The following is a 23,977-nucleotide window of genomic DNA, read 5'->3' on the forward strand; positions in this document are numbered from 1 at the left end:
CGGACGAGCGAGCCATGGCGGAGTGGCGCCAGCGCTACCCGCAGGACGTCGCCAACGAGAATGCCTTCTGGGCGGAGTGGACGGCAAGGCGCCGCGCGGAGCAGGCAGCCATGCGTCGGTGGAAGGCACTGGCCATATCGCAGTGCGATCTCGTCAACGCAGGTTGGGAGTCGTTCTTTGACTCAGACGATCCTCGTTGGGAAGACGCGTTTCTTGATACCTCGAACGACACCAACGAGAATGATGACTCGAAGTAGGTTATCGTGTTGGACTAGTTTTTTTATCTGTCTATGCTATGATGAATTATGTACGCATTGTGAAATATCTATGTACCGTTTTTTATCTATGTATATGTTTTATATTTGCAAGTGCATATGTTGTTTGTGCGAGAGCGTGCACGCAATATTTTTCAGTGCCTGCTCGAGCTACTCACGCGCGTTAAAGTTTACAGCAGTCGTTAGAGCCAGCGCTCCGCGTCGCGTAAAAACAGACGATTAGCAAGCTGCAAACACTTTTTTAACGCTCGATGCGTTGGGTGGCTGATGGAGATGCTGCACTACTGCTCTCTCCAGTACACGCTGATGTGACTTGAGGGGCAAAAGCAACGACACCGGTGGTTTTTTTCACTGTTTTGACCCACGAGACGAAAATAATGCACATAATAAACTCGATCTGAAACTATTTCACGATCTAACCCTTTTAGAAACGCCATAACCCGTGGCGTTGCTGATGTACATAGAAACGCCAGTCTATCGTAACGTTTCTGGTCCACATTCCGACGCCACTCTAGCTCACGTTATAAATCACCTAGAAACGTCACCCTCACCGGCGTTTCCACACAAGGGCCAAACGCCATTATGCATGACGTTTCTTACCCATCCCTGCGTGTTGTGCTCTGCGCGCATCCATGCCGTTGCCCCGCCATGTCGTTGCTTCGCGCGCATGCATGGTCATGTAGCAGAACTTGGCAGAACCACGTACTTGTCCTTCCTCCCTCAACCTGGTACAAAGCTGCTATAGTGCCTGCTCATGGTTTGCTTCCATCCACCTCTTCTCTCCCCGTGGTTCATCACTCGAGCACGTTTAATTAGCTAGCTAGCAGAACCTGCCAGCCGTCGTCGTCCTCCACAACCTTGAGAATGCATCATGTATGCATGTGTAGTACTATAGCGATGAAACGCCATTGACAATGGCGTTTTGCACGTGTCTAGCAAGGCCAACGCATGGGTAGACCGGCGTTTGAATGTGGACCAGAAACGTCATATCAAGCTGGCGTTTCTACGTGCAGCAGCAACGCCACGGGCTGTGGCGTTTCTAAAAAGGGTTAGATCGTGAAATCCTTTCAAAGAGAGTTCATTTTGTGCTTTTTTACCTCACGTGGGTCAAAACAGTGGAAAAAAAAACCCCGGTGGGAGCCTGATCTGACGGCTAGGAAACCACTAATCCAATGGCTCGGGACGTGACCGGTCATTGGCTGGCGCCGGTACACTGACCCTTTCCACCAACAGTACTGGGCTTCGCGTTCATGTGACCAGCCCACAGCGAGCTCGATCCAAAACCTCGAACCTCTTTCTCGCCCCCAAAAGCAAAACAATGGAGACCAAGGCCGACGTCGCCGCCGGCGGCGGCGACGACCTCGCGACCATGCGCGAGCAGTGCCGGAGCATGGAGGAGGCCATCTCCTTCCGCCGCGAGGCGCAGCTAGGCCTCGTCGGCTCCCTCCAGCACCTCGTCCCGGACCTTGTCCCCTCCCTCGACCGTTCCCTCCGCCTTATCGCCGCCTTCAACGACCGCCCCTTCACCCCTACCCCAAATCCCAACGCCTGTGACCCCCAGAACCCCAGCCTGAAGCCCCACCACCGCCGCGCCGTCCCCGACCCGGCCCGCTCCACCCGCCGCAAGACCTCTCCGGGGTCCTCCCCGGCCTCCGCCACCGTGGGAGGCGCTGCCCCCGGTGGCCTCGACGCGGTACGCACCATGGTGGCTGTATTCCTCCTCGAGCTTATCCCCTTCGCCGAGATCGACGCCGCCGTGCTCGCCCGCCGCTTACAGGCTGAAACCTCCTCAGCCAGCGATGCGGAGCGGGCGGCTCTTGCCGACCTAGCGACGGAGCTCGGCGGCTCCGTGCCTGCCGCTGTAGCTCTCGCCCTCCGACGCATAGCTGAGGACAGCGGCGGCGTGCAGATCGAGGAGGCCATGATTGGAGGCAAGCAGATGATGATGGTCTGGGCCATCGACCGTAGCAAGCTCCTCAAAGAGCTACCGGAATCTGCCACATTGTTGTCACCTCAACCTCCACCCATACCACAGGCGACATCGTCCGAGACCGACACTAACAGTGCAACCATACCAAGACCACCACCACATCAGCAGCAACAGCCGGATATGTGGGCGCACTCAATGCCACCGATGTTCCCACGGCCCAGGGGCATGACAATGCCGGGGATGCAGAGGATGATGCCAGGATTGATGCCACTTCAGCGCCCGTTCATGGCTCCAAGCTCAGGGCCTAGTCCTACCAAGCAGAACCAGAGGACCGAGGAGGAGGACCTGAAGGACCTCGAGGTTCTGCTTAGTAAGAAGACATATAAGGAGAAGCAGAACACAAAAACTGGGGAGGAGCTGCTAGATCTCATTCACCGGCCAACGGCAAAAGAGACGGCTGTTGCAGCAAAGGTTTGTTCCTATTCACCCTCCAGCGGCAAAAGAGGTGTTAGTTTGCAGTGCCATTGTTCTGTGTAGTTTGAGATGACTAAGTGTATTGTTATATTGTTGGAATGTTCGCTAGTGTCTAAGCAAACTATGCAAATACTAAACCTATGGAGAAGTTTTGGTATAATGACGACAAAATCATAAGAGAATGGCTATACATATGCAAACTGTTCACAAACTATTATACTTGGCCATTAGAAAGAATGGGAGTGCTACAAAGATGAGGATGAAGAAGTCCTAAAAACGGTGCTCATGTATGTTGGGGATTAGGGAATACAGTTAAAAGTTAGTTAGTAGAGAATTGAGACTGGTGAGCTAAGACAATAGGCACAGCACAAACATGTAGGCTTGGCAATAAATAGACACTGGCAAGGAAAACGTGTGGGAAGGGAGGCGGGGTAATTTCGTTCTGTTCTGGCTGGAATTAACAGATCATTCCATTCTCCAAACCAAAACTGTCCGCAGAAGCTATTGTGCTGGTACCGGCTTAAGCAGATAATTCCGGTAAAAAACTACCATGCAGTTCATACTGGTATCGTTGGACAAACAGCAATTTGTGCTCTGCTGTATCAGCTCAGCGTGGTTCTCTTATCTGTCTCCACGATGTGTCCATAATGTTGGGCAGATGTTTTTTTTTCCTCAAACATTGAACGTATAATACATCTAATTCTTGCAAGTATGGGTTGGCTTGCTCTGGCTGGAAGCAATACATGCTAGACTTGACCGCAACTAGCCTCTTTCGTCCATTCCATTTTTATCCTTTTTTGCTTTAACGTATGCGCCTTTGAATCTATACGGATATAAAACAATTGGACATTAATTATTGAAGGCCAGAACGGTACACGGGAATACCCCGGTGCCAAAACGTTCTGTTTTAAACACCATGTGGAAAGGTGACTGGAATGGAATTAGCAAGGATCCTCCAAGGTCCTCCGGCACTGCTGCTAGTCTTGTAGTGGTAAATGAATTGGTTTGCTTAGCCACTGTATGGTCTACTGCACTGAGGATAAATGTGCAAGACAAGCAACATTGTTTGTGTTACACACGTCCAGCATGATCTTCACATATTGCAAACCCAATAACAGTAATTTTCACATATTGTAACGTGCATTAAGTTGTGTTATGATTCACAATGAATCATTCTGTCTGATTGGCATCTTCTGCCGTTTGGTTATCATCAATTTTTAGTTTTTACTAACCTTGGTTTTGTATCTGGCAGTTCAAAACAAAGGGTGGTTCCCAGCTGAAGGAGTATTGCACCAATTTAACTAAAGAAGATTGCAGACGCCAATCTGGTTCTTTTGTTTCCTGTGCTAAGGTCAATGTTATTACACTCATTTTGCCCACTCAATGTATACTTCCTCATATTTGTTTTTATTGTCTATTTGTCTGAACAACTTGGTGGGTAACTGGCCTTCAGACTGCTTCTTTTTAGCAAACATCTATCTGGTATGGTTAATGTAATCTCTTCTTTACATTTTCAGGTTGCAGTTTGTCTATAGTACGTAAAAGTGCTAAGCCACAATTATTCTTCCTCTAAGATAAAATTATATGAAACTCATTATGTGAAAATTACCCTTTTTAGCTTTCCTCTGGTTCATTAAATTGAAACTGAACTGGCGTGGGTATAATTGTGCCATTCATTGCTCCAAATCCATGTCAAGAAGCAATTTGACACATGGCTTTGAACTGAAAGTAATATAGTTGTTAAATGTTTACTCAGTTGAGAGATGCTAATATAATACCATATGATTTTTTCAATTTAATATCTTCATACAAATCTTCTTTATACTATGCTTGGAAACTGTACTGGTTTCAGTAGATATGTTTTAGCTATTAATGATAATTAGTGTCCAACTTTTTCTTTTATTTTGAGCAGGTTCACTTTCGCCGTATTATTGCTCTACATACTGATACAAATCTAGGAGATTGCTCTTTTCTGGACACCTGCCGCCACACTAAGGTTGGCCATAGAGGCATAAACCGTTTTATGTTAATCTCTTCCTGTGCACCTGTTTTATCTTACATGCATTCTGCAATTGTAGACTTGCAAGTATGTCCACTATGAGCTTGATCAAACACCAGATATAGCTCCAATGATGGCTGGCACCCTTGCTCCTCCTAGGCAAATAAAGCCCCATAGAGCTGAATATTGTTCAGAAATAGAGCTTGGAGAGTCACAATGGATAAACTGTGACATTCGGAACTTCAGAATGGACATCTTAGGGCAATTTGGGGTAATTATGGCTGATCCTCCGTGGGATATTCATATGGAACTGCCATATGGCACAATGGCTGACGATGAAATGAGGACTCTTAATGTGCCTGCTTTACAAACGGATGGTTTGATTTTCTTATGGGTCACCGGCCGTGCGATGGAACTTGGTCGGGAGTGGTAAGTTTCCAAACCTTTAATTTTCTTCAGAAAAATTGCTAGGAGAGTGAAATATATTGCCATTTGGCTGGATTTTCTTCATGCTTCATATTTGTAACATCTCTCTGACAATGTTTTTCACTCCAATGAAATCTATTTCCATTGGGTAGCTTTTTGTGACCCTTCAGACCTGTAACTCAACAGATGATAGTTGCCAAAGTTGATATTCTGCATTATATATATTCTTTCTTTGCTTTTAATGTCCACTATGAAGGGCTCAATGGTATTTAATTATTTTCTGTTAAACATTTGTTTTGGAAAATGGTTGTTTTCATTGATCCACTGTACCTCCTTTTTATTCCTCAGTTTGGAGCTCTGGGGATACAAGCGTGTTGAGGAAATTATTTGGGTGAAGACCAATCAACTTCAACGCATTATTCGTACTGGCCGCACTGGCCATTGGTTGAACCACAGTAAAGAACATTGTCTTGTTGGAATAAAAGGGAGTCCCCTAGTGAACAGGAATATAGACACTGATGTTATTGTTGCTGAAGTGCGTGAAACAAGCAGAAAACCCGACGAGGTAATACATCGGCTTCAATGGTTCATACTAGCTGCTTCAGAACAAGTGATGCCTCTTCAGTTGTTTCTGTGTAGTTAGATAACTTGCAATAGCTTTGCCAGATTGTTGTTGTTTCTACCTAGAGATCCGTATACACAGGTTTGGATCCCATATAGTAAAACATGCATGTACTAACTTGACATCTAATACAAACCACACAGCTAAAAACCTGTACTCCCTCTGTAAACTAATATAAGACGTTTTAGATCACTATAGTTTATAGAGGGAGTAATTTTTTTTAATTCCTTCTGGTAGTTTTTGTTTCAAGAACACTGCTTCAAGTCTGTTTTGCTGTACAGATGTACGCCATGCTAGAGCGGATAAGCCCAAGGACAAGGAAGCTCGAACTGTTTGCTAGAATGCATAACACACAAGCTGGGTGCGCATCTCTCCCCTCTTATATATTTCTTCGGCATACCAGATGCTACCCATGCACTTACCTTTTTGTATCCTTTTCTGTTTAGATGGCTCTCTCTTGGCAACCAGGTAAGCGGAACAAGGCTTGTGGATGAAGGGCTGAGGGCAAGGTACAAAGCTGCTTATCCAGATTTCGAGGTGCAGCCGCCATCACCTCCCAGAGCAACCGCGCCTATGGATGTTGATCAGAGTACTCCGTCACAGAAGCCTGTTGCATCAGACGGTGAGCGGCCAGCCTGATTTTGGCACCCTCTGGGTACATGAGACTGCTCTTGCAAGGGTCTACTGTTGTTTGTCTACATAGTTCTTGTCACCTGTTATCCTTGTCACTGCTGTACTTGTAGAAATAGGCAAGGCATGGGATGGTGAAGGAGCAGAGTGTAAGCCTTCACTGATATATCAGCAATATGCCTGCCGGTCTAAGCCCATCAGTACACTCGATTTGTCTGTTCATTATAGAATGACCAAATGCCTGGTGAATTTCAGTTTCGTGCTTCCTTTTCTTTGAGACATCAAATTTATGTTCACCCGTATGCGAGCTTGATTGGCCGTGAAGCATTAGGGATCGGTCATCATGGCTGGATTACCGGTAATCAAATAATAGTTACACTGTCCACAAAGAAACTTGATATATAAAGCTAAGGGTTCATCTGCAATGTGTATATGTAGTTGGTCGCTTCGTTCCAAATAGTGCTCAACGGCGAACTATGAGGGCATGATCGTTGCTCCAGGGTGGACCTACGGTCGCTTGCAGAACCAAACGACCTCTTGCAGAGAAACCGGCTTCCTCACCAAAAAAGCAAGAAGAAATGAGGAGAAAGAACTGTATTTGTTTGGATGGAATGTAAGTTATTGGAGAGATAGGTGAACCACTAGGAGATGCTGCTTATGTTTGTTTGATGAGAAATATTCATACGGTGGCCTTATAATTTTTTTCTCAGGTGGAGGCTGAGATCACACCTATGTGATGCTTCCATAGCTCATTCGCTGAGGTTGCCTCCTCAGCCTCTCTTTTTCACTTATGCTATCATGTATACGTGCTTTACCTCTCTTTCGCTTGTGCTATCATGTATATGTGCTTTTGACATAACCAGTGCCGCATCCCTCGTCCACCTACTACATGCTTACATGGTTAATCCATGCGTTGTTTTTGACCCACTTTTCCTCATAAATAATCATTTTATTTAGGGTTTAAATCTGATTTTTCTTATAGACTGGATTAGCCAAACAAGAGAGTGATTCTCTCTTGGCATGACACTTCTCAGTAATATATATTCAGGCGGGAGAACTCTTCTGCAATGATTCCTAAAAAAAGCGGGATAGATTGAAATTTTGCTCATCTTATACTATGAAAAAAATCATCTCTTGCATTTCGCCCTCAAAATTTTCCATTAACTAGAAGGGTTAGGTGCCTTTCGCTGTGTTGGTGGTGTTATTAAGGAGGTGTTTGGTTCAGAAACTGTAACGTAAATGATAATGAAATCAGAATACGCCAGTAAAGGAAACCGTTTCCGGAGAAGGGTGGGTGGTATCGGCGGTGAGTAGCGATGTAATTGGATTACACGGAAACGGATTACAGCCCATGTGGTCCAAACACAAGTAACGTTTTCAAGTTATGGTGTAATCAGGTTACGGGCCAAAATTGACGAACCAAACACCTCCTAAGATTTCAAAAGGATAAAAATGTGTTTGACGTGTGAGAAAGATGACGAGGTGTCTTTTTTATAATAATGCAATGTTTTAATAGGCTTTTCTGTGTGATTCTGTGTCATCAACTAATCAATAAAAACTCTTGTGGAGAAATTTGGTGTGTTCGTGGCCCCATGTACTATGCTGGTTCTTCGCAAAAAAATGAACTATGCTGGTTGCTGCCGATTAATTTGAGAAATTGTTTGATCCAGTTAAAATCATGAATCGAATACAAAATTGGATATCTGACCTGAATGTGAGAAATAGTTGACCAGATTAAAAATCGTGAACCAAATTCAAAGTTGAACACGTCAATCAATTGAATGAGAGGGTCCAAAAATTACGGAGCACAATTAATTCCCATTAATTCCATGTACAAAATATGTGGGCCCCAGTGTCGACCGCCGTTCACAGGCTAGGCCCAACACTAATGGGCTCGGAACACCCACCCTGGTCATAGGGTTTTAGTGGGGGTTTCGCTCATCGCAGAGCTGCCGAGGCCCCGACGACTGTCCCTGAGCACAGCGGCAGAGAAAGTGCGGCAAAGCGGCCATGGACTTCTGCCCGGCGTGCGGGATGCTGCTGCAGATCCAGCCGGCCACCGGCGGCCACCGCCTGCGCCTCTTCTGCCCCACCTGCCCGTACGTCTGCCCCATCAAAAACAAGGTCTGCCCTCAAACCCAATTCCGCTTCCTCGATCGCCCCTCGCGTCGTTTTACTCTGGTGCCGCTCGATCGAGTTGTGTTGACTTGCTTGTCGGTGTGGCCCTCGCTTGGCGCAGATCGTGAAGAAGGCGAGGCTGGCCAAGAGGGAGGTGGAGTCCGCGGAATCTGGCCCCAAGACTGAGGGTGAGCCCAAGGAATCGCCCCCCAAGACTGACGGTGAGCCCAACGCTGATGGTCAGCCCAAGCAATCTGCCCCCAAGACTGAGGGTGAGCTCTTCACCTTCTTTTTTTGCTTAGCTATTGGGAAGGTTTCTTTTCTGCTTAGCTATTGGGAACATGGAAGTATTTCGGCGTATGTGCTCTTACTCTTAGGTTAGTACTCCCTCTATAAACTAATATATGAGTGTTTAGATAATTAAAATAGTGATCTAGACGCTCTTATATTAGTTTATGGAGGGAGTACAATTTAAATTTCAGCGAATTGGCTGAAAAAATGCTGAATTGTCTTTGCCTTTGTTAGTTTTATTTATAGGACCATGTTTAGTTGTTATGCCTGATACGTATCTGCTCTTAGGTTAGTAAGTACGACTTAAATTTCGGAGAATTGGCTGAAAAAATGTGGAATCATCTTTTGCCTTTGTAAGTTTTGAGGCCATGTTTAGTTGTTATATGCGTGATGTGCGTGTGATCTATCTAACGCACATACTTGTTCTTGGGCGCTCAAGAAGGCGATTCTTGCTTAAAAACGAAAGGGCTAAAGCACTTCAGCTTCGAAGCTGGAGTTTGCAACTTCCAATCTTATGTCGTGAGGGATGTGACCTATGTTAGGTCCATACCTCTTTGCTCTTGATTCAACTTTGTGCGTAACTTAGGGATCATCAATCGTTATTCTTCTTCCGGTCTTTATTCAGAAAAAGGAGATTTTCATTAGAAACCTTTTTCTGTACAGTTTTTTCTTCTTAAAGTTCACACCCTAGCTTATTTTGAAGAATGACACTTGCTTACCAGCTACCACCCTGTATCACCTTTTTCTGCGTTTTGTTGCCATGCCCCAGGCAAATCTGCACTTGTCATTAGGAATAGTACATCTCGCTGTGGTCACCGACTTGGGTCATCGAACTCCCAAATTGCGGGTCTAGATCTTTAAACTTCTTTGAACTGTTTCTCTCTAGATAATTATTATCTCATCCTCTGTGTGACAGATGAGATGACGTGGCATGTTGCCTCATGCCACCGCTTGACTAGTACCTGATGACAGGCATGCCACTGTAATTTGCGCTCAGCTACCCTAGAGTTTTGGCCTTTTCTAGATTTCTGTGTGTCAGGGACCCAACAAGATCATGGAATAGCTAAGTATATGGCCATGATAGTGGCTTTGGTAATGGATGGAAGCTACATAAGCTGCCCTTAAGAGGTGGGTGTGAGCCACCTCCTTTTATATGATGAGTGATTTTTGTTTCCTTTTGTTGAATGGATTGCTGTGACATGCCTTGATGGCACAAGTCAATGTGCCATGCCAAGCTGGTTGACACCTAGAGTAATCCACTTAAACTAGTTCAGTGGCCTAGATATGCAATTTAAGGTTTCAAGTGGCCTACTTGAACTTGCCGGTCAAATTTGGGGACTAGTAATATGTTTTACTCCTAAGTTTAATGCCTTTGTGCATACATGTTAGCTAGGGCATCTGCATAGCAGTGTTCGTTTGCCATGCCTCCAACTTTGTCGTTGCCTAAGGGGGCTAATTTTAAAAGTAAGTTTGACGCAACCTTATCCCTTCCCCCCGTGTCGCTGCCCCAGGTGACACCGGGGGCGACTCCGCCTCCGACCGAAGCTCCCTCCTGCCGCCTCTTCGCTCGCCACCGCTGCCGCCAGCCGTGCGCCGCGGTGGCGGCGGCCCCCCTGCTGCCGAAGGTTCGAGGGGGGGGGGGCCTGTCTGCTGGTGGCGCTGGGGAGGTCGTCGGGTGCTTCTGGGGTGGTGGCCGGCGGCTCGCCGGCGCGGGATGCTGGGGCGGCGGCCTCGGGAGGTGGTGGCTGCGATCTTGTTGCGGGCCATGCTGGTGGGAGAGGGCCTTGGCCGGCGCGGTGGTGGCTGCATCCGTCGCGGAGGCCGCTGGATCTCGATCCAGTTTTCGCGGGCGGGCTCGGGGTCCTCCTGTGACAACGCAGCGACGGTGGCTTGCCGGATTTGGCCGGTTTCGGCCGGGTCCGGCCCATTGGTGTTCTGTTCAGCGGCGAGGTTTGATGGCGGCTCCTGCGTGGTCATGGCGTGATGGCTTGGTGGGAGGCGTGCGTGCTAGCGGAGGTGCTGTGCGTGGGGTTGTGGTGTTGGGAGGTGCTCCGAGCGAAAGCTTGCCGGGCAAGAGCTTGCCGGCCGACGGTGTCGGTGTCTGTGGATGTCGTCTCACCTCCTTGGAGGCACCGTTGAGGAGTTCTCTCCCTACACACCCTCGGATCCAGTTCTTCGGGTGAAAACCTTAGGCCCGGTTGGGTCGGACGACGGCGTCGACATCGTTGCTTCCTCCTTGGGGGCGTCGTCTTGAAGAGCTTTGGATCTTGTTTGCACTCTCCAGGGGCTAGACGCTCGCGACATTGCGGTCGGCTGGGGCTCGTCCGACAATGTGGATGATTTGCGCGGCTTCTTGTGTGGCAACGATGGCCCCTTCAAGCGGAGTAGGATTTGTTGTTGGGTTCTGGTAGTCGGTCTCATTCAGCGTGTTCGAGGAGGCGTGTTCGAGGAGTCGTCGTGCCTCTCTTGTCTTCTGAAGTCGGAGCTGTTTGAGGAGGAACCTTGCGGCGACGATGACGTGAAGACGGGTGGTCAGTTCTGGCGCTAGCTCGACGCAGGTCCAGTGCTTTTTATCCTATAATGCTCGTTGGCTGAGTCGAAGCTGCTTGGTCGCCGGCGTGTGTGGTGGACTGTTTGGCGTTGTCTGACGCAGGCCTCTACGGTCGTCTCCGGTTGAGGCTACATCGGTGGTCGTTGATGGTGAAGTTAGAGTCGCCCTCGCGGAGGTGTGATGACGATGACGCCGGATTACAACCTCGACTGAGCTCTTGCCCTTGGCGGCGTGTGTGCTTTCTTGTGTAGGTTGCCAGGTCGCCCTATGTGCCTTGTTGTGGCGGGCGCATTGTGACGGTTTTAGCCCGGTTTTCTGATTATTAACCGGGCAACTCTCTTCGACCTTTTTTAATGAGATCGATACCTAAGGGACCGCGTTTAAAAAAGAATGTTCTTTTAATATTGGTAAGGCAAGTGTTCCTTAATATAAATTGCTTAGGTAAACAAAGCAAGTGAGGTCGCTTGTTTGTACGAGAAAAAAATAATGGTGGAATAAAATGTTTGGAGAACAAGTATGTTTAGTTTCAAGTTAATTAGGATCCTTGCTTAATATATTTTCTCTCTTTGAAACTTCAGTTATATCAGCCGAATACCAGAAAAAAGCTTTGTATTTTGTAGTTGACTATCTTCTATATATATGGATTGACTTGTTTTACTTACTGTGTCATCTTGCTAAATTCCTTATCTCTTTTTCTGACGAGTCTTTTCAGAATGCTTAATCTTACAGGCTATAAAATTTATCGTTTGGCAGCAAAGTGAAAATCTTTTTAGCTGTGCTTGTCTGTGTGAAAAGCAATTTGGCAGCCCCGTGTATGGTAGAATGTTCTACTGTGACTTTTGATGACTTTATGATAAACATGGCTAAAGTTATACTACAATTGTGACGTCTACAAGAGTAACCTAGAGCTAAATTCATTTTTTTTTCAAACAGTCCTAATGCAAATATGGTGCATTTGCTTTCAGGTGCATGACCAAATTGCCATAGCAGAGAAACATACTTTTTGAGGATTCAGATTTGATTAGGACATCTACAAGTATTATGAAACCTAGGAGTATGTGAACATGCGAAGCTTCTTTGATGAGCTAATGCCGCAGCACACAACTTGCCAAAAGCCACCAATCTTTTGCAACGTAAAGTGATATACATCTGACGGTGCAGAAGCAGAGAAGCTCACTTCAATGTTGTGTTCATTGGACACTTTTTTAATGCGACATTGTAGGCTTTTTGGTACAGGGATGTTTTTTTTTTTTGTGTGTGTGTGTGCTAGAGGTGTTGATTTGGTGTAGTATGATTTTGAGTTCGTGCATAGCTTCCGTTCTCCACCCTTGAAACTTGTATGAGTTTGCAACAACCAATCCTGGCCGCAGATGGTAATGCATTTGTGTCTGCGACACAGGGAGCTTCCGATTACATCATGCAATTTGCTTCTTCTTTTTCATGCAGGACTGTAGGAATTTTGTACCGTGTATTTTTTTTAAAACTTTTTGTACAGAAATTATAAAGGAGAAAAGGCCAAAGAATAGATCAATCTAAAACAGTGAGGCAGCTGATCTACCACTATGCACACAAATGAAATGTACAACAACAGCAAGAGCAATCATCTAAACCACAGACCCAGGCATGTGCTTCTTTCTCTTGGAGCTATGGATGAGCCACTTGATCTCCTGCTTGAACTTTGCTCTGCGTGCACTATTTAACCATCAACAAGTTTGGTCGAACAGACCTGAAAAACGTCAGTACTACCTCTGTCTCTTAATATAACTCGATTTTGCAGTTTAGTTTGAATTGCAAACCAAATTCTTATATTAAGGGACGGAGGGAGTACTTTTTTTTATTCAAACATCTAATTTTGACAACTCCCCAAGTGTGTCTTCTTTTTATTACCCCCTCTGATCCATATTATTATCGCTGATTTAATACAAAGTTGAACTGTATCAAATACAACTAAAATGGATCCATAACACTATTTTCTGCCACGACTATTCAATGCTCTTTCTTTGCCAATGACTTCCCTGGCGAAGGCAGGCATACTTGCAGTCGGAGCTACTCCCTCCGTCCCGTAATTATTGTCGCAAGCGCAGTTCAATGCTAAATTTGCAAAAAGGCCTTTGCAATTTCAAAGCCGTCACAAACAAGTCCCTCGACTCTGTCTTCTTTCTCCGCCGTTGGCCGTGCGTCCCCAGGGGCCAGCGCCGCCAAGCTGTGTGATTTCCGCCGTACAGGAAGTGCTCCGCCTCCGTCGTCGCAAAGTACCTGCTCCGCCACCGCCGCTCACATCTGTGCCATCGCGAGTCCCTCCAGCCGCGATTACCTGTGGGTGTCGCCGCTCAGATCTGACTGGCCGGCCAAGCAGGTGAAGCGCGCCGCCGCCGACCCGCTGCTCTTCGACGTCGTCTAACACGGCGCGCACACCTGCACCCAGGCCGCTCCTTCCCAGCACCGAGCACCAGCCTCCAGCTGCCTTCAGCCAGGAGCAGCAGCAGGAGAGCTTGTAGCACAGGTTCAGGTTCAGGCGCCGGAAGGGATTCAGTGACTGCAGTTCTCATCAGATATTGGATTGCCGGAAGGGATTGCAGAACTTGTAGCTACGGTCACTGGTAATTCTGGAAGGGATTGCGGACGTAAGATAACTGTCCCATACACACACAGATAACTGAACTCGTGGTTTCGTGGTGATACAATTTACATAAAGTTTCATAGCCGTAGGCCCGGGTTTAAGAGCATCTCTAGTAGAACCCTCAAACCCTTAAATATAAAATCAGTTTTAAGGGTTAAGAATTATTCATTTTTGACACTTTTAAGGGTTGAAAAACAGGAGCAAAGACTAGAACCCTCAAACCCAACCCTTATAACGGAATATAAGGGTTGGGTTTGAGGGTTCTACTCTTTGCCCCAACCCCAAACCTTAAAATTGTCATTTCATATATCACACATTTCATCATATGACATATCACAAATTCAATCACATTTGACATAAAACAATAATCATTCTAGTTATTATTACAGCACCGAATAAAACAATAATCATTCAAATTATTACAACAATGTTTGAGCAAATTACAACAATTGTTCGAATCAAATAGGACATAGAAAAGTAAAACAAAGATACATCATGGGCCAATACGCCGCCCATCCAACTGCCAGTGGTGCTCTACTAGATCATCCCGGAGACGACCATGAGTGGTTGCATCCTCAATCTCACGATGTGCTTCAAGAAAGGCGTGTATGCGAGAAGGGTTTCTTTCCGGTTGCACACGCGTACCAACATTGTCATAGAAACAAGGGAGGTTTAACCCTCTCTCATCCTCCAGGATCATGTTGTGTAGAATCACACAACATTTCATGATGTTCACCAAGGTTTTCTTGTCCCAAAACCGAGCTGGACCCCGAACTATGGCAAACCTTGCTTGTAAAACACCAAAAGCTCTCTCAATATCTTTGCGGGCTGCCTCTTGTGCCTTGATGAAATGAGCCTCTTTTCTTGTTAAGGGCACCCCATTTTTCTCCTTGATGGACTTCACAAGAATTGCCCATTCGGGATAGATGCCATCGGTGAGATAGTATTCCATTGAATACTCATTGTTCATGATTTTGTAGTTGCAAGCTGGAGCATCCCCAGAAATTAATCTTTTGAACAATGGAGATCTATTGAGGACATTGATATCATTGAGTGTTCCCGGCAACCCAAAGAATGCATGCCAAATCCATGTGTCCTCCGATGCTACGGCCTCAAGCACAATGGTAGCATCACGGCTTTTACCGCAATACATTCCATGCCATGCCTTTGGGCAATTTTTCCACCTCCAATGCATGCAATCAAGACTACCAAGCATCCCCGGCCATCCCCTTTTTTCATTCATTTCCATTAATCCCTTTGTATCTTCCTCGTTTGATGCCCGAAGATACTTCTCACCATACAACCGGATGACCAACTTGGCAAACCTATGGACGGACTCCGTGGTTGTATCTTCCCCAATGCGAAGATACTCGTCGTTATAATCCGCGGGTATGCCATAAGCGAGTACCCGCATTGCCGCCGATATCTTTTGATATGCACTAAACCCCATGATACCGGCGGCGGATCTACGACGTTTAAAGTAATAGGAGGCAGCCTCACAATCGTTGACAATCTTCACAAACAAACTACGACGCATTCGGTACCTTCTGCGAAAGAGACGAGCAGGGTATGTAGGTACCTCCGCGAAGTAGTCTTGCATCAAATGCTCGTGTCCGAGAGCACGGTTCCGGTAGATGGTGAGTCGCCCCATCGTCGACCCTCTCCTCTGATCCATAAGTTTCACGCGGTCTTCAAACGCTTGCACGTCGACGAGGAGGCTCATCATCTCAACGTCGTCGTCTTGCAACAACTCGTCAATGTCCGAATCGTCGGATGACGACCAATCCGACGCATCGGACAACGAGTCCATGTCGGCGTTGTTCAACTCCATCTACAATATGAGTGCCAAAATGTAAAAATGAAGAAAAAAGCAAAAATTCGAACCTGCAGAGGGCCGGCCGGGACGGGGCGGCGGCGCTGGGAGGGGCGGCCGGCACGGGGTGGCGGAGCGGAGGGCCGGCCGGGGCGGAGGCGCTGCGGAGGGCGGGCGGGCTGCAGAGGGCGGGCGGAGGCGCTGCGGAGGGCCGGCGTGGACGGGCTGCGGAGGGCGGGGCGGAGGCGCTGCGGAGGGCCGGCGTGGACGGGCTGCGGAGGGCGGGGCGGCGGCGGGACGGCCGGGGCGTGGCGGCGGAGGGATGGCCAGGGCGGCGGCGGCAGAGGGCGGCCGGGGCGGGGCGTGGCGGCGGAGGGACGGCCGCGCGATGCGGACGGGGCAGGCGGCGGAGGGCGGGCCGGCGGCGGTAGAGGGCGGCCGGGGCGGGGCGCAGGCGGCGGAGGGCGGCCGGGGCGGGGCGCAGGCGGCGGAGGGCGGGACGGCGGCGGCGGATCGAGGGAGGGGCGGCGGCGGCGCTGCGGAGGGAGGGAAGGAAGCTGAAACTTCCAGGAAATGGAGTGCAGGTTGGGGGAAGAAACTCCCCCCAACCCTCACTTCTACAGGCTGCGATGGCGTTTAAGGGTCGGACCTCTAAAAATATTTACGGGTTTAAGGGTTCTAGTATACGCCGTTTTTCGAACGAAAACTGTAAAAAAGCGGTTATTTTTAAGGGTTTGGAGGTTTGAGCGCTCTACTAGACTTGCTCTAAGAACATCCGTGCTGCCCAAAACAGAACAGGGGCCGTCGTCCCCAGCACCTATGCACCATCTTCCTGGAGCCGGCTCTCCAGTCATACTGCTGGAGTACGTTGTAGAATCTCCTCGTCGATGTGGTTGAGCACAGGGTCATCCTTGGCGAATCTAGTCCCGAAGGCTGCACTGCTCGCGGTCATGTTCTCTGCATCAGTTAGGTTCAGCAGACGGGGCTCGTTTTTGGACGTTCCATCCGATGCCCAGTAGTGCAGGTCGTGGTTAGCAACGGTCCTGTTGAGGGACAGTATCCAGGACAACTGCAAACAAGACGCCGCCGTCGCCGTCGAGCTCACAAGGGGGAGCCTTTAGCTTGCTTGTGCCGTTTGGCTCATCGGCTCCCCTATCATCTCTAGTTGGCGCAGCAGCAGCATCTCCAAACCTGCTAGCGAGCGCAGGAACAACACATTCAGTAACATTTAACATTCAGTAAAATTGAAGTTCAGAAATTAAGAAGAAATGCAAGATGGCGGGAGAAGTGGAAAGGTGTACCTTTTTTTTTTACTCCGGCGAGCTCCTCCACCTTGAGCGCGCAGCCATCGGTGGAGTGGAAAAGGGTCACCCGTGCTTCCCTGTTCTCAGCCGGCACTGTCCCCCGCGTTCTCCAGCTTCGTGGTCGACGGATGTGGTCTACGACGGACAGAGGTGGACGGGGATCAAGGACTGCAGACGGTGGTCTCCAAAAATCGAACCTTCAAATTCCTCTGCGCGCGGAAGGGAACGAGGCGACGGCGGCGCGGCGCCGGGGAAGCAAGGAGGCGGTCCCGTGGGACGGCGGGGGTGGGGGAGGAAGGAGGGAGCGAGGCGCCATGGGATGGGGGAGCGGGGAGGGAGCGAGGCGCCACGGGACAGGGGGAGGGAGGAGGGAGCGAGGCGCCATGGGACGGGGGGCGAGTGAAGGGAGGAGGGAGCCCGTCGCCGAATGAGGAAGAAGAGAGGACCGCGGGTTCGGTCGGGAAAACACTAAGGACTAAATTGCAAAAATACCGATGCGACAATAATTTCAGGACAGAGGGAGTATTTTTTACCACAATCCGGCTCGCTGTTAGCTGTTGGGGAGACAGAGAGTCCTAGCACAGATACTGGGGAACTGCATATATTCATTCCAACACTGAAAATTTCTCCAGCTCATATATCTACAACAGTTGCGTCTTCCCGATGCCACATCAAAGTTATAATGCTGGGAAAACTCGGAGCTAAGCTACAAAACTAACTAATTATAAACGCACCGCGCAGCAGTGCAAATCTACATCGATGACAATGATCCTACTGATTATTATAACTCGCATTTGCATGAGAAAAGAAAAACTGTAGAAACAGGAGGCAGAGGAACATCTAAAGACATTCCAATGATGTTTCAGACGAGACACGATACTTGAACTCAAACATCATTATATGGTAACCACTTCTCCTGTCCTCCTCCTTCCATAGCTTCTTCCCGCATCCTCGCTAATTCATCAAACCAATCTTTATACTCAACTTCAATCAAATCAAGCTCCCCATTCAGCACATCTTGACTGTCGGTAATGGAAATTGACGAGCAGCCGCTCACCAGCTCCGAAGGAGGTGGTGATGTTTCATCTATATGGAAAATCGAAATGTTCCTTGGCCCATCACCTAGAACATGGTTGCAGTCCAGTTTATGGATTCCCTCTTTGTACCCACCACAGTACATAATCCCACAGTCATCAGTGCCATCGTAGCTCGGACTTTCAGAACTCCCAGCAAGCCGAGAAGAAAAGTCCGATCCCTCGGAGCACTTTGGCCCCTCCAGATTAGTTGCACTTGAGACAGATTCTGGATATTTATTCGGCGATGCACTGATATCTTTAGGATGCATTGTACTTTCAACTAACACATAATCAGGTGGCATCTCTAATGGGTTCTGCTGGGAAATAGTTAATTGCTCACTTCCACACGTTTTAGATTCCACATATGGATTCATCGCTGCATCATTTGCCAGTTTCCGACCAGGAACAAGATTGATTATCAGAAGGTCAATAAAATCAGCAATGAAAGTAACGTCGCAGTCTGCTAGCTCCAACTGTTCAACCATTTCCGCAGCAACAGACATAGCCGTGTCAGATTCGAGGTAGAAGAGGAAATGGATATTTCTTGCTTGACCTGCGACAGAAAGTCAATGATGTCACAAAAATATAGTAATCTAAGTTCCAAACAACGTAAAGTATGTCATACCACACAAATCAGCAATCCGTAGAACCAGTGAGACTGAACTATCATCAACTTTCTCGCCCTTTAGATTGAGTTCTGTATTTCTGTTAGTTCTCGTGAACTCCAACACGGAATTGTGTGGAGACCCAAGGACATTTTTCTCGCCCGAGCTAGCACACATAGATTCACGAGTATCGACGTCCATGTGCAAAGATTCCAGAGGGATCCCCATTGCTTTGGGAATTGATGATGGAACCATAATGCTAGCAAAACTTTTTGCATTATCGGTGCAAAGAAATGGATCTTGCAATAGTTCTTTTGCGGACAGCCTCTCAGAAGCAGGAACTAAACATTTCTCAATGAAATTCTTAACTTCAGCATTTACAATTTTGGACAGTCCAGCCGGTTTGACACCCTAAAGATTAGAGACTATCTTTTAGAAAAGATGCTGGATTGAAGCACAACTCTAGAATATAAATAAAAAACACTTACCTTGGATACTTTTTTAAAAATCTGAGCTGCATTTTTGCATTCATTGTATGGATATTCAAGAGTGAACATTTCCAACATGCACATACCGAACGAGTAAATATCAACCAGTTCATCGTAATCCTCATCATATAGCTCAGGTGCCATGAATTCAGGAGTACCTACCAAAATAAAGAGTGCAATTTGTTTTAGAAAATGGTTAAAACTTAAGAGTGGGTTGTTGAAAATACAAGACCAAATAACATGTCTAAATGAGAAAACAGGTGCCAACTTGGTTTTCACAGTTCAAACAACCATGTATGGCAGAAGATTATACTGATATAAAGATGTCAAATGGTGGAACCATAACATACAACGTTGTCTTGTAAGATCAAAGAACCACAACATATTTGTTCAGCAAACATGGAATACAATAAACTAGCAAAAATATTATTACCAATAACACTTCTTGCTTTAGGCGTTCGCATAATTGTAGCTAGTCCAAGATCTCCAATCTTAACTTGTCCATGATTGCCGTTAACAAAAATATTATCACACTTCAGGTCTCTGTGGATAATGGGAGGTTGGTGGCTGTGCAAGTAATCTAATCCATGAAGAATCTGTCTTGCCCAATTCTTTATTGCTTTCAAATCAACGCGTGGATGTTTCCGTCGGTAACTAGAGATGCACAAAGTTGTGATGGTGTCATTCTCAAGAAAGATGGAAGTAGCAGCAGAGGATGGGTCAATGATTACTTACAGCCTAAGATTGCCAGATGTAAACAGTTCAGTAATAACATTGATTGTCTTCTTTCGATCATCGACCCAATAATTGTAGAACTTCATTACATTTTCATGCTTGAGAGATTTCAGTAGATGAACTTCCGAGTAGAGCCTCTCAAGGTTATCTGGACACTGCATCAGCTCATCTATGTTGACTTGATTCCATGCAACTTCAATACCTTCGGCCTCATCAAATGCCTTGTAACTAGATCCAAATTAAAAATGAAACACAAGTTACAGACCCATTTAATAGTCAGAAGAAATGTGTAAAAAAGTAAACAGAAATATAAGCAATGTAGCATTATAATTGCGTAGCAGTTTATCATTAACCTGATATGAATCTGTTTACTGAATGACACCACAAGTCTCCAGAACAATTTAGAGAGGCTACATTCTGAAATGATGATATTCCCTCGGTCCAAATCACTTTAAACCCAAGTTAATAGACAGGCTGTTGGGAGTCTAAGATATGATTGAGTACTACACTACTGCTGTTATTTAACTGGGGCCTTTCTGGTTGTTCTGAACAAAGTGGAACAGCGACAAAGGGTACCTTTACTACAGCCATAAGCCTAAAACTGAGCATGTGCATTAGTAACTAAAATATGAATCATTGTATTAACACCTACACATTAATCAGAGTGACATTGTTAATAATAATACTCCCTCCGATTCATATTACTTGTCGCAGCTTTAGTACAATTTTGTACTAAAGTTGTACTAAACATGCGACAAGTAATATGGATTGGAGGGAGTACAAAATATACTAATACTATGCCAATCTTTTAAGGTTTGGAAAGAAAACGAGACAACCTATCAATAAATTGACAAAGAAACACAAATGAAACAATATGATGGTAAGGGCATACACAGTCTTGACAGCTCCTCTCCCCAACACCTCATTGTACTGCAACAAGGAAAAAAAAATTAGATCAATATAATAGGCGCGGATGGTTTTGTTGATCATTTTAGGTACGATCAAATGAGCAAATTGGCAGAATTTTCATAGCGCATTCTCTAACATAGCTCTAATGCAACTTTTATTTATAAAACAGGATGCACTGCTCACAACGTGCACGACTCTGCATTGTTATCCATGTAAGGAAGCAACAAGATACTGAAAAATACAAGTTTTTATAACAACAATTTGTTTCACCGCAGGGTCAACAAACTAGCATGGAGATGCAAGTCACATTGGCAGCAATCAAACAAATCAGAGCCGAAGCAAGATGAATCATCAGAAAATAAAGCACCAAACGAGAACTTACGCGCATGTATCGCCCGGTCGGATCCACCTCTATGTATTCAGGATCGGTCGGGTCATCCCGATCGCCAAATACTTCCATTTTGGATCAAACAAATTCGCGAACACGGAGAGGAAGCGGAATTTTTTATGGAGCCAGATCGGTGGAGAAAGCTGGGCGGAGGAGGGAGGGGCCTCTACGCGCAGCACGCTGCCGGCCAGGAAGGGGATGACGGCGCGGCATGTGCCTTGCGTTCAGTGAAGGGCTCGGAGAAGGGGGCGTACGAAGGCCGCATTCGACGGGGGCGGCTGCCCAGTGACGTCGGCTTCACCTGTCCCACGGCGACGCCCATTGCCCGGCACCCGGCAGACTGCAGCAGCACCTTATTCTCCGCCGGTCAGTCTCCTCCCGTCGGGTATGCAGAACCCATCACGGCGGGTCCCCTGCTGCAACTTTGGGATTACGGGGAGGCAGAGCCGGCGGCCACCGAGGGTAGGGTAGGGTAGGGTAGGGTGGGTATGATTTTAGGCTGCCCGGAGATGCGCGGGTGGAGGCGAGGAGAAATAAGGGGGAGATTGGTAGCGGCGAGGAGGAAAAGGTGGAGGGATGGAAATAGTAACTCACATTCTGTTCCGTTAAGATACAGGATTGGTATCTTGTTTAATTTGCGGATTTTTTTGATAACAAAGTTCAAAGGCAGTGCTCTGCGCCGAATCTTTCGGCTGCCGCGGGCCGCACGAACCGCTACCCGCCACGCGTCCACACTGTTAGATATATGCATGCAATAAATATTGCTCAATGCAACAAATTTTAACCACGATGCAGTAAATTTTTATATGGTTGCAACAAAAATATGATTATAGTAGAAAAATATCAACGTGATCGTAGAAAAAAAAAGACGTTAATGATGCGTGGTAACAAAACAAAATAAGGGTTGTAGCAAAGCAATCCGGTGAACTCGGGTTGCAACTCTTACGAACGTGGATGCAACTTTTTTACTGAACGGTCGCAGTAAAAAATGATGCTGGTTGTAGCAAAAATTAACACGGTTGTAGTAAAAGTAAAAAACATCAATTGTAAAGAAAAATCCGACGAACTGGAGTTGCAACCAAACGTATATGCAGCTTTTTTACTAGACAAATGTAGCAAATAAAAAACGCTTATAGCAAATATGAACGCTGATTGCAACAAATTTAGACGAAAAAAAGTTACGTGCCAAATAAGCGGGTCGCGCGGGTCGCGTGCGGCCGGCCGAACGGTTTGGCCGGCGCACCGGACAGAAATGTTTACCAAGTTTAAAATACTCCCTACGGAGTATATTTTTAGGCCGGTGCTCTGCGCCGGCCGCCGGTCGAAACTTTCCGCCGGCCGCGCGCGGGCCGCACGATCCGCAACGTTAGATCTTCATGTAACATTTTTCTCCGATGCAACAAAATTTTGGCGCGATGCAATAATTTTCGTCAACGGTTGCAACAAAAATATTATAGCAAAAACAATATCTACGTGATCGTAGCAAAAAAAACGAAGTTGATGGTGCGTGGTAGCAGAAGTCAAACGCCGGTTGTAGCAAATATCTACGTGAACGTGTATGTAACTTTTAGTGAACGGTTGCAGAAAAAAATGATGCCGATTGTAGCAAAAATTAACACGGTTGTAGCAAAAGTCAAAACGTCGGTTGTAGCAAAAATCCAACGAACTCGAGTTGCAACCAACCGTGAATGCAACTTTTTGAATGGGCAAAATATAGCAAAATGACAAAGGTTTGCGTCAAAATTAAACGTGGCTGCAGCAAATCTAAGCGGAAAAATGTTGCATGGCCTCACCAGCGAAGCACGCGCGTGCGAAAAATGTTGCATGGCCCGCGCGAGACAGCGAGCGACCGACGCGTCGGTTCCGCCAGCGCGCCGAAGGGAAACGTTTCCCATATTTTTTACGGAGGGAGTGCTCCTTATCCCTTTTTTCTTTTGGTTTTGGTAAACACATCTAGATGTAAGATAAATATTACATCTAAGAGCATTTCCAACAGCTGCCCAACGCGCATAAAATTTCTGTTTACAGCGCGCACACCATAAAATTTAGCGCGTCGTCGAAGGCTGGCTCCAACAAAGCCCCTCAAAAATTAGGCGCGCGCGGGGCACTCCAGCAGACACACAAAATTTAACGCATGCAACATGCATTTTTGATCACATCATAGAATAAGAACGATACATAGTATAGTTGTATCTTAACCCGATAGTTAAAAAACCTACATAGCATAGCATAGATAAAAAACCCGATAAAAAAACTACTCATCATCGTCGTTGCCAGACTCCGACGCGCCGGTGTCCGATTCCTCCGTCATGATAAAGGCATGAGTCCAACGTTCATCGTCGAAGGACCAAGTCGATGCTTCCTTCACCTCCATCTCGAAGAGTGTGGCTTGCTTCCGCGTACGCCTATCTTTACGATAGGTGGCTTGCTTCGCCCTCCTCTCTGCCCTCTCCACCGTGCTTTGCACGAAGAATTGGCGCTCGTGGAGGACGTCCTACGGGAATGGCCGGCGCCACTCTGCCATGGCATGCTCGTCCATCTCAGCAATGCTGAGGCGGCGCTCCCGCCTCCGGTTCCGGCGACGGTCCTCATCGGTCACTACCCGTAAACGAGTGATGACCCACAAGTATAGGGGATCTATGGTAGTCCTTTCGATAAGTAAGAGTGTCGAACCCAACAGGAGCAGAAGGATCTGACAAGTGGTTTTTAGCAAGGTAATCTCT

The 23,977-nt window shown here is 46.9% G+C and overlaps 3 protein-coding genes across 4 annotated transcripts; 2 read left to right on the forward strand and 1 right to left on the reverse strand.

The window, feature by feature from the left end:
• The first annotated feature begins 1,530 nt into the window (after window positions 1-1,530).
• Window positions 1,531-6,614, forward strand: LOC123401385 (probable N6-adenosine-methyltransferase MT-A70-like). Its single transcript, XM_045095173.1, has 7 exons — window positions 1,531-2,676; window positions 3,932-4,030; window positions 4,592-4,675; window positions 4,758-5,107; window positions 5,453-5,669; window positions 6,008-6,087; window positions 6,173-6,614. Exons 1-7 carry the CDS (start codon window positions 1,594-1,596, stop codon window positions 6,363-6,365), a joined length of 2,106 nt encoding a protein of 701 aa, XP_044951108.1. The 5' UTR covers window positions 1,531-1,593; the 3' UTR covers window positions 6,366-6,614.
• Window positions 6,615-8,269: 1,655 nt separating this feature from the next.
• Window positions 8,270-12,729, forward strand: LOC123401809. The gene is made up of 3 exons (XM_045095659.1): window positions 8,270-8,480; window positions 8,596-8,746; window positions 12,282-12,729. The coding sequence occupies exons 1-3, from the start codon at window positions 8,367-8,369 to the stop codon at window positions 12,287-12,289; spliced, it is 273 nt and encodes a 90-aa protein (XP_044951594.1). The 5' UTR covers window positions 8,270-8,366; the 3' UTR covers window positions 12,290-12,729.
• A 4,909-nt stretch (window positions 12,730-17,638) lies between these two features.
• Window positions 17,639-21,811, reverse strand: LOC123403343 (probable serine/threonine-protein kinase WNK4). 2 transcript variants are annotated; one of them, XR_006611455.1, is made up of 8 exons: window positions 21,249-21,811; window positions 20,850-20,887; window positions 19,958-20,185; window positions 19,656-19,876; window positions 19,223-19,380; window positions 18,755-19,145; window positions 17,809-18,682; window positions 17,639-17,771 (listed from the first exon to the last, which is right to left on the reverse strand). XR_006611455.1 is itself a non-coding variant. In XM_045097285.1 (7 exons), exons 1-7 carry the CDS (start codon window positions 21,324-21,326, stop codon window positions 17,940-17,942), a joined length of 1,857 nt encoding a protein of 618 aa, XP_044953220.1. In that variant the 5' UTR covers window positions 21,327-21,811; the 3' UTR covers window positions 17,806-17,939. The 2 variants fall into 2 exon arrangements, 1 of the variants encoding a protein (XP_044953220.1); XM_045097285.1 differs by lacking the exon at window positions 17,639-17,771 and having other exon boundaries at window positions 17,806-18,682.
• Window positions 21,812-23,977: the final 2,166 nt, after the last annotated feature.

Source organism: Hordeum vulgare, chromosome 6H, assembly GCF_904849725.1.
Source record: "Hordeum vulgare subsp. vulgare chromosome 6H, MorexV3_pseudomolecules_assembly, whole genome shotgun sequence".
Lineage (NCBI taxonomy): Eukaryota > Viridiplantae > Streptophyta > Magnoliopsida > Poales > Poaceae > Hordeum > Hordeum vulgare.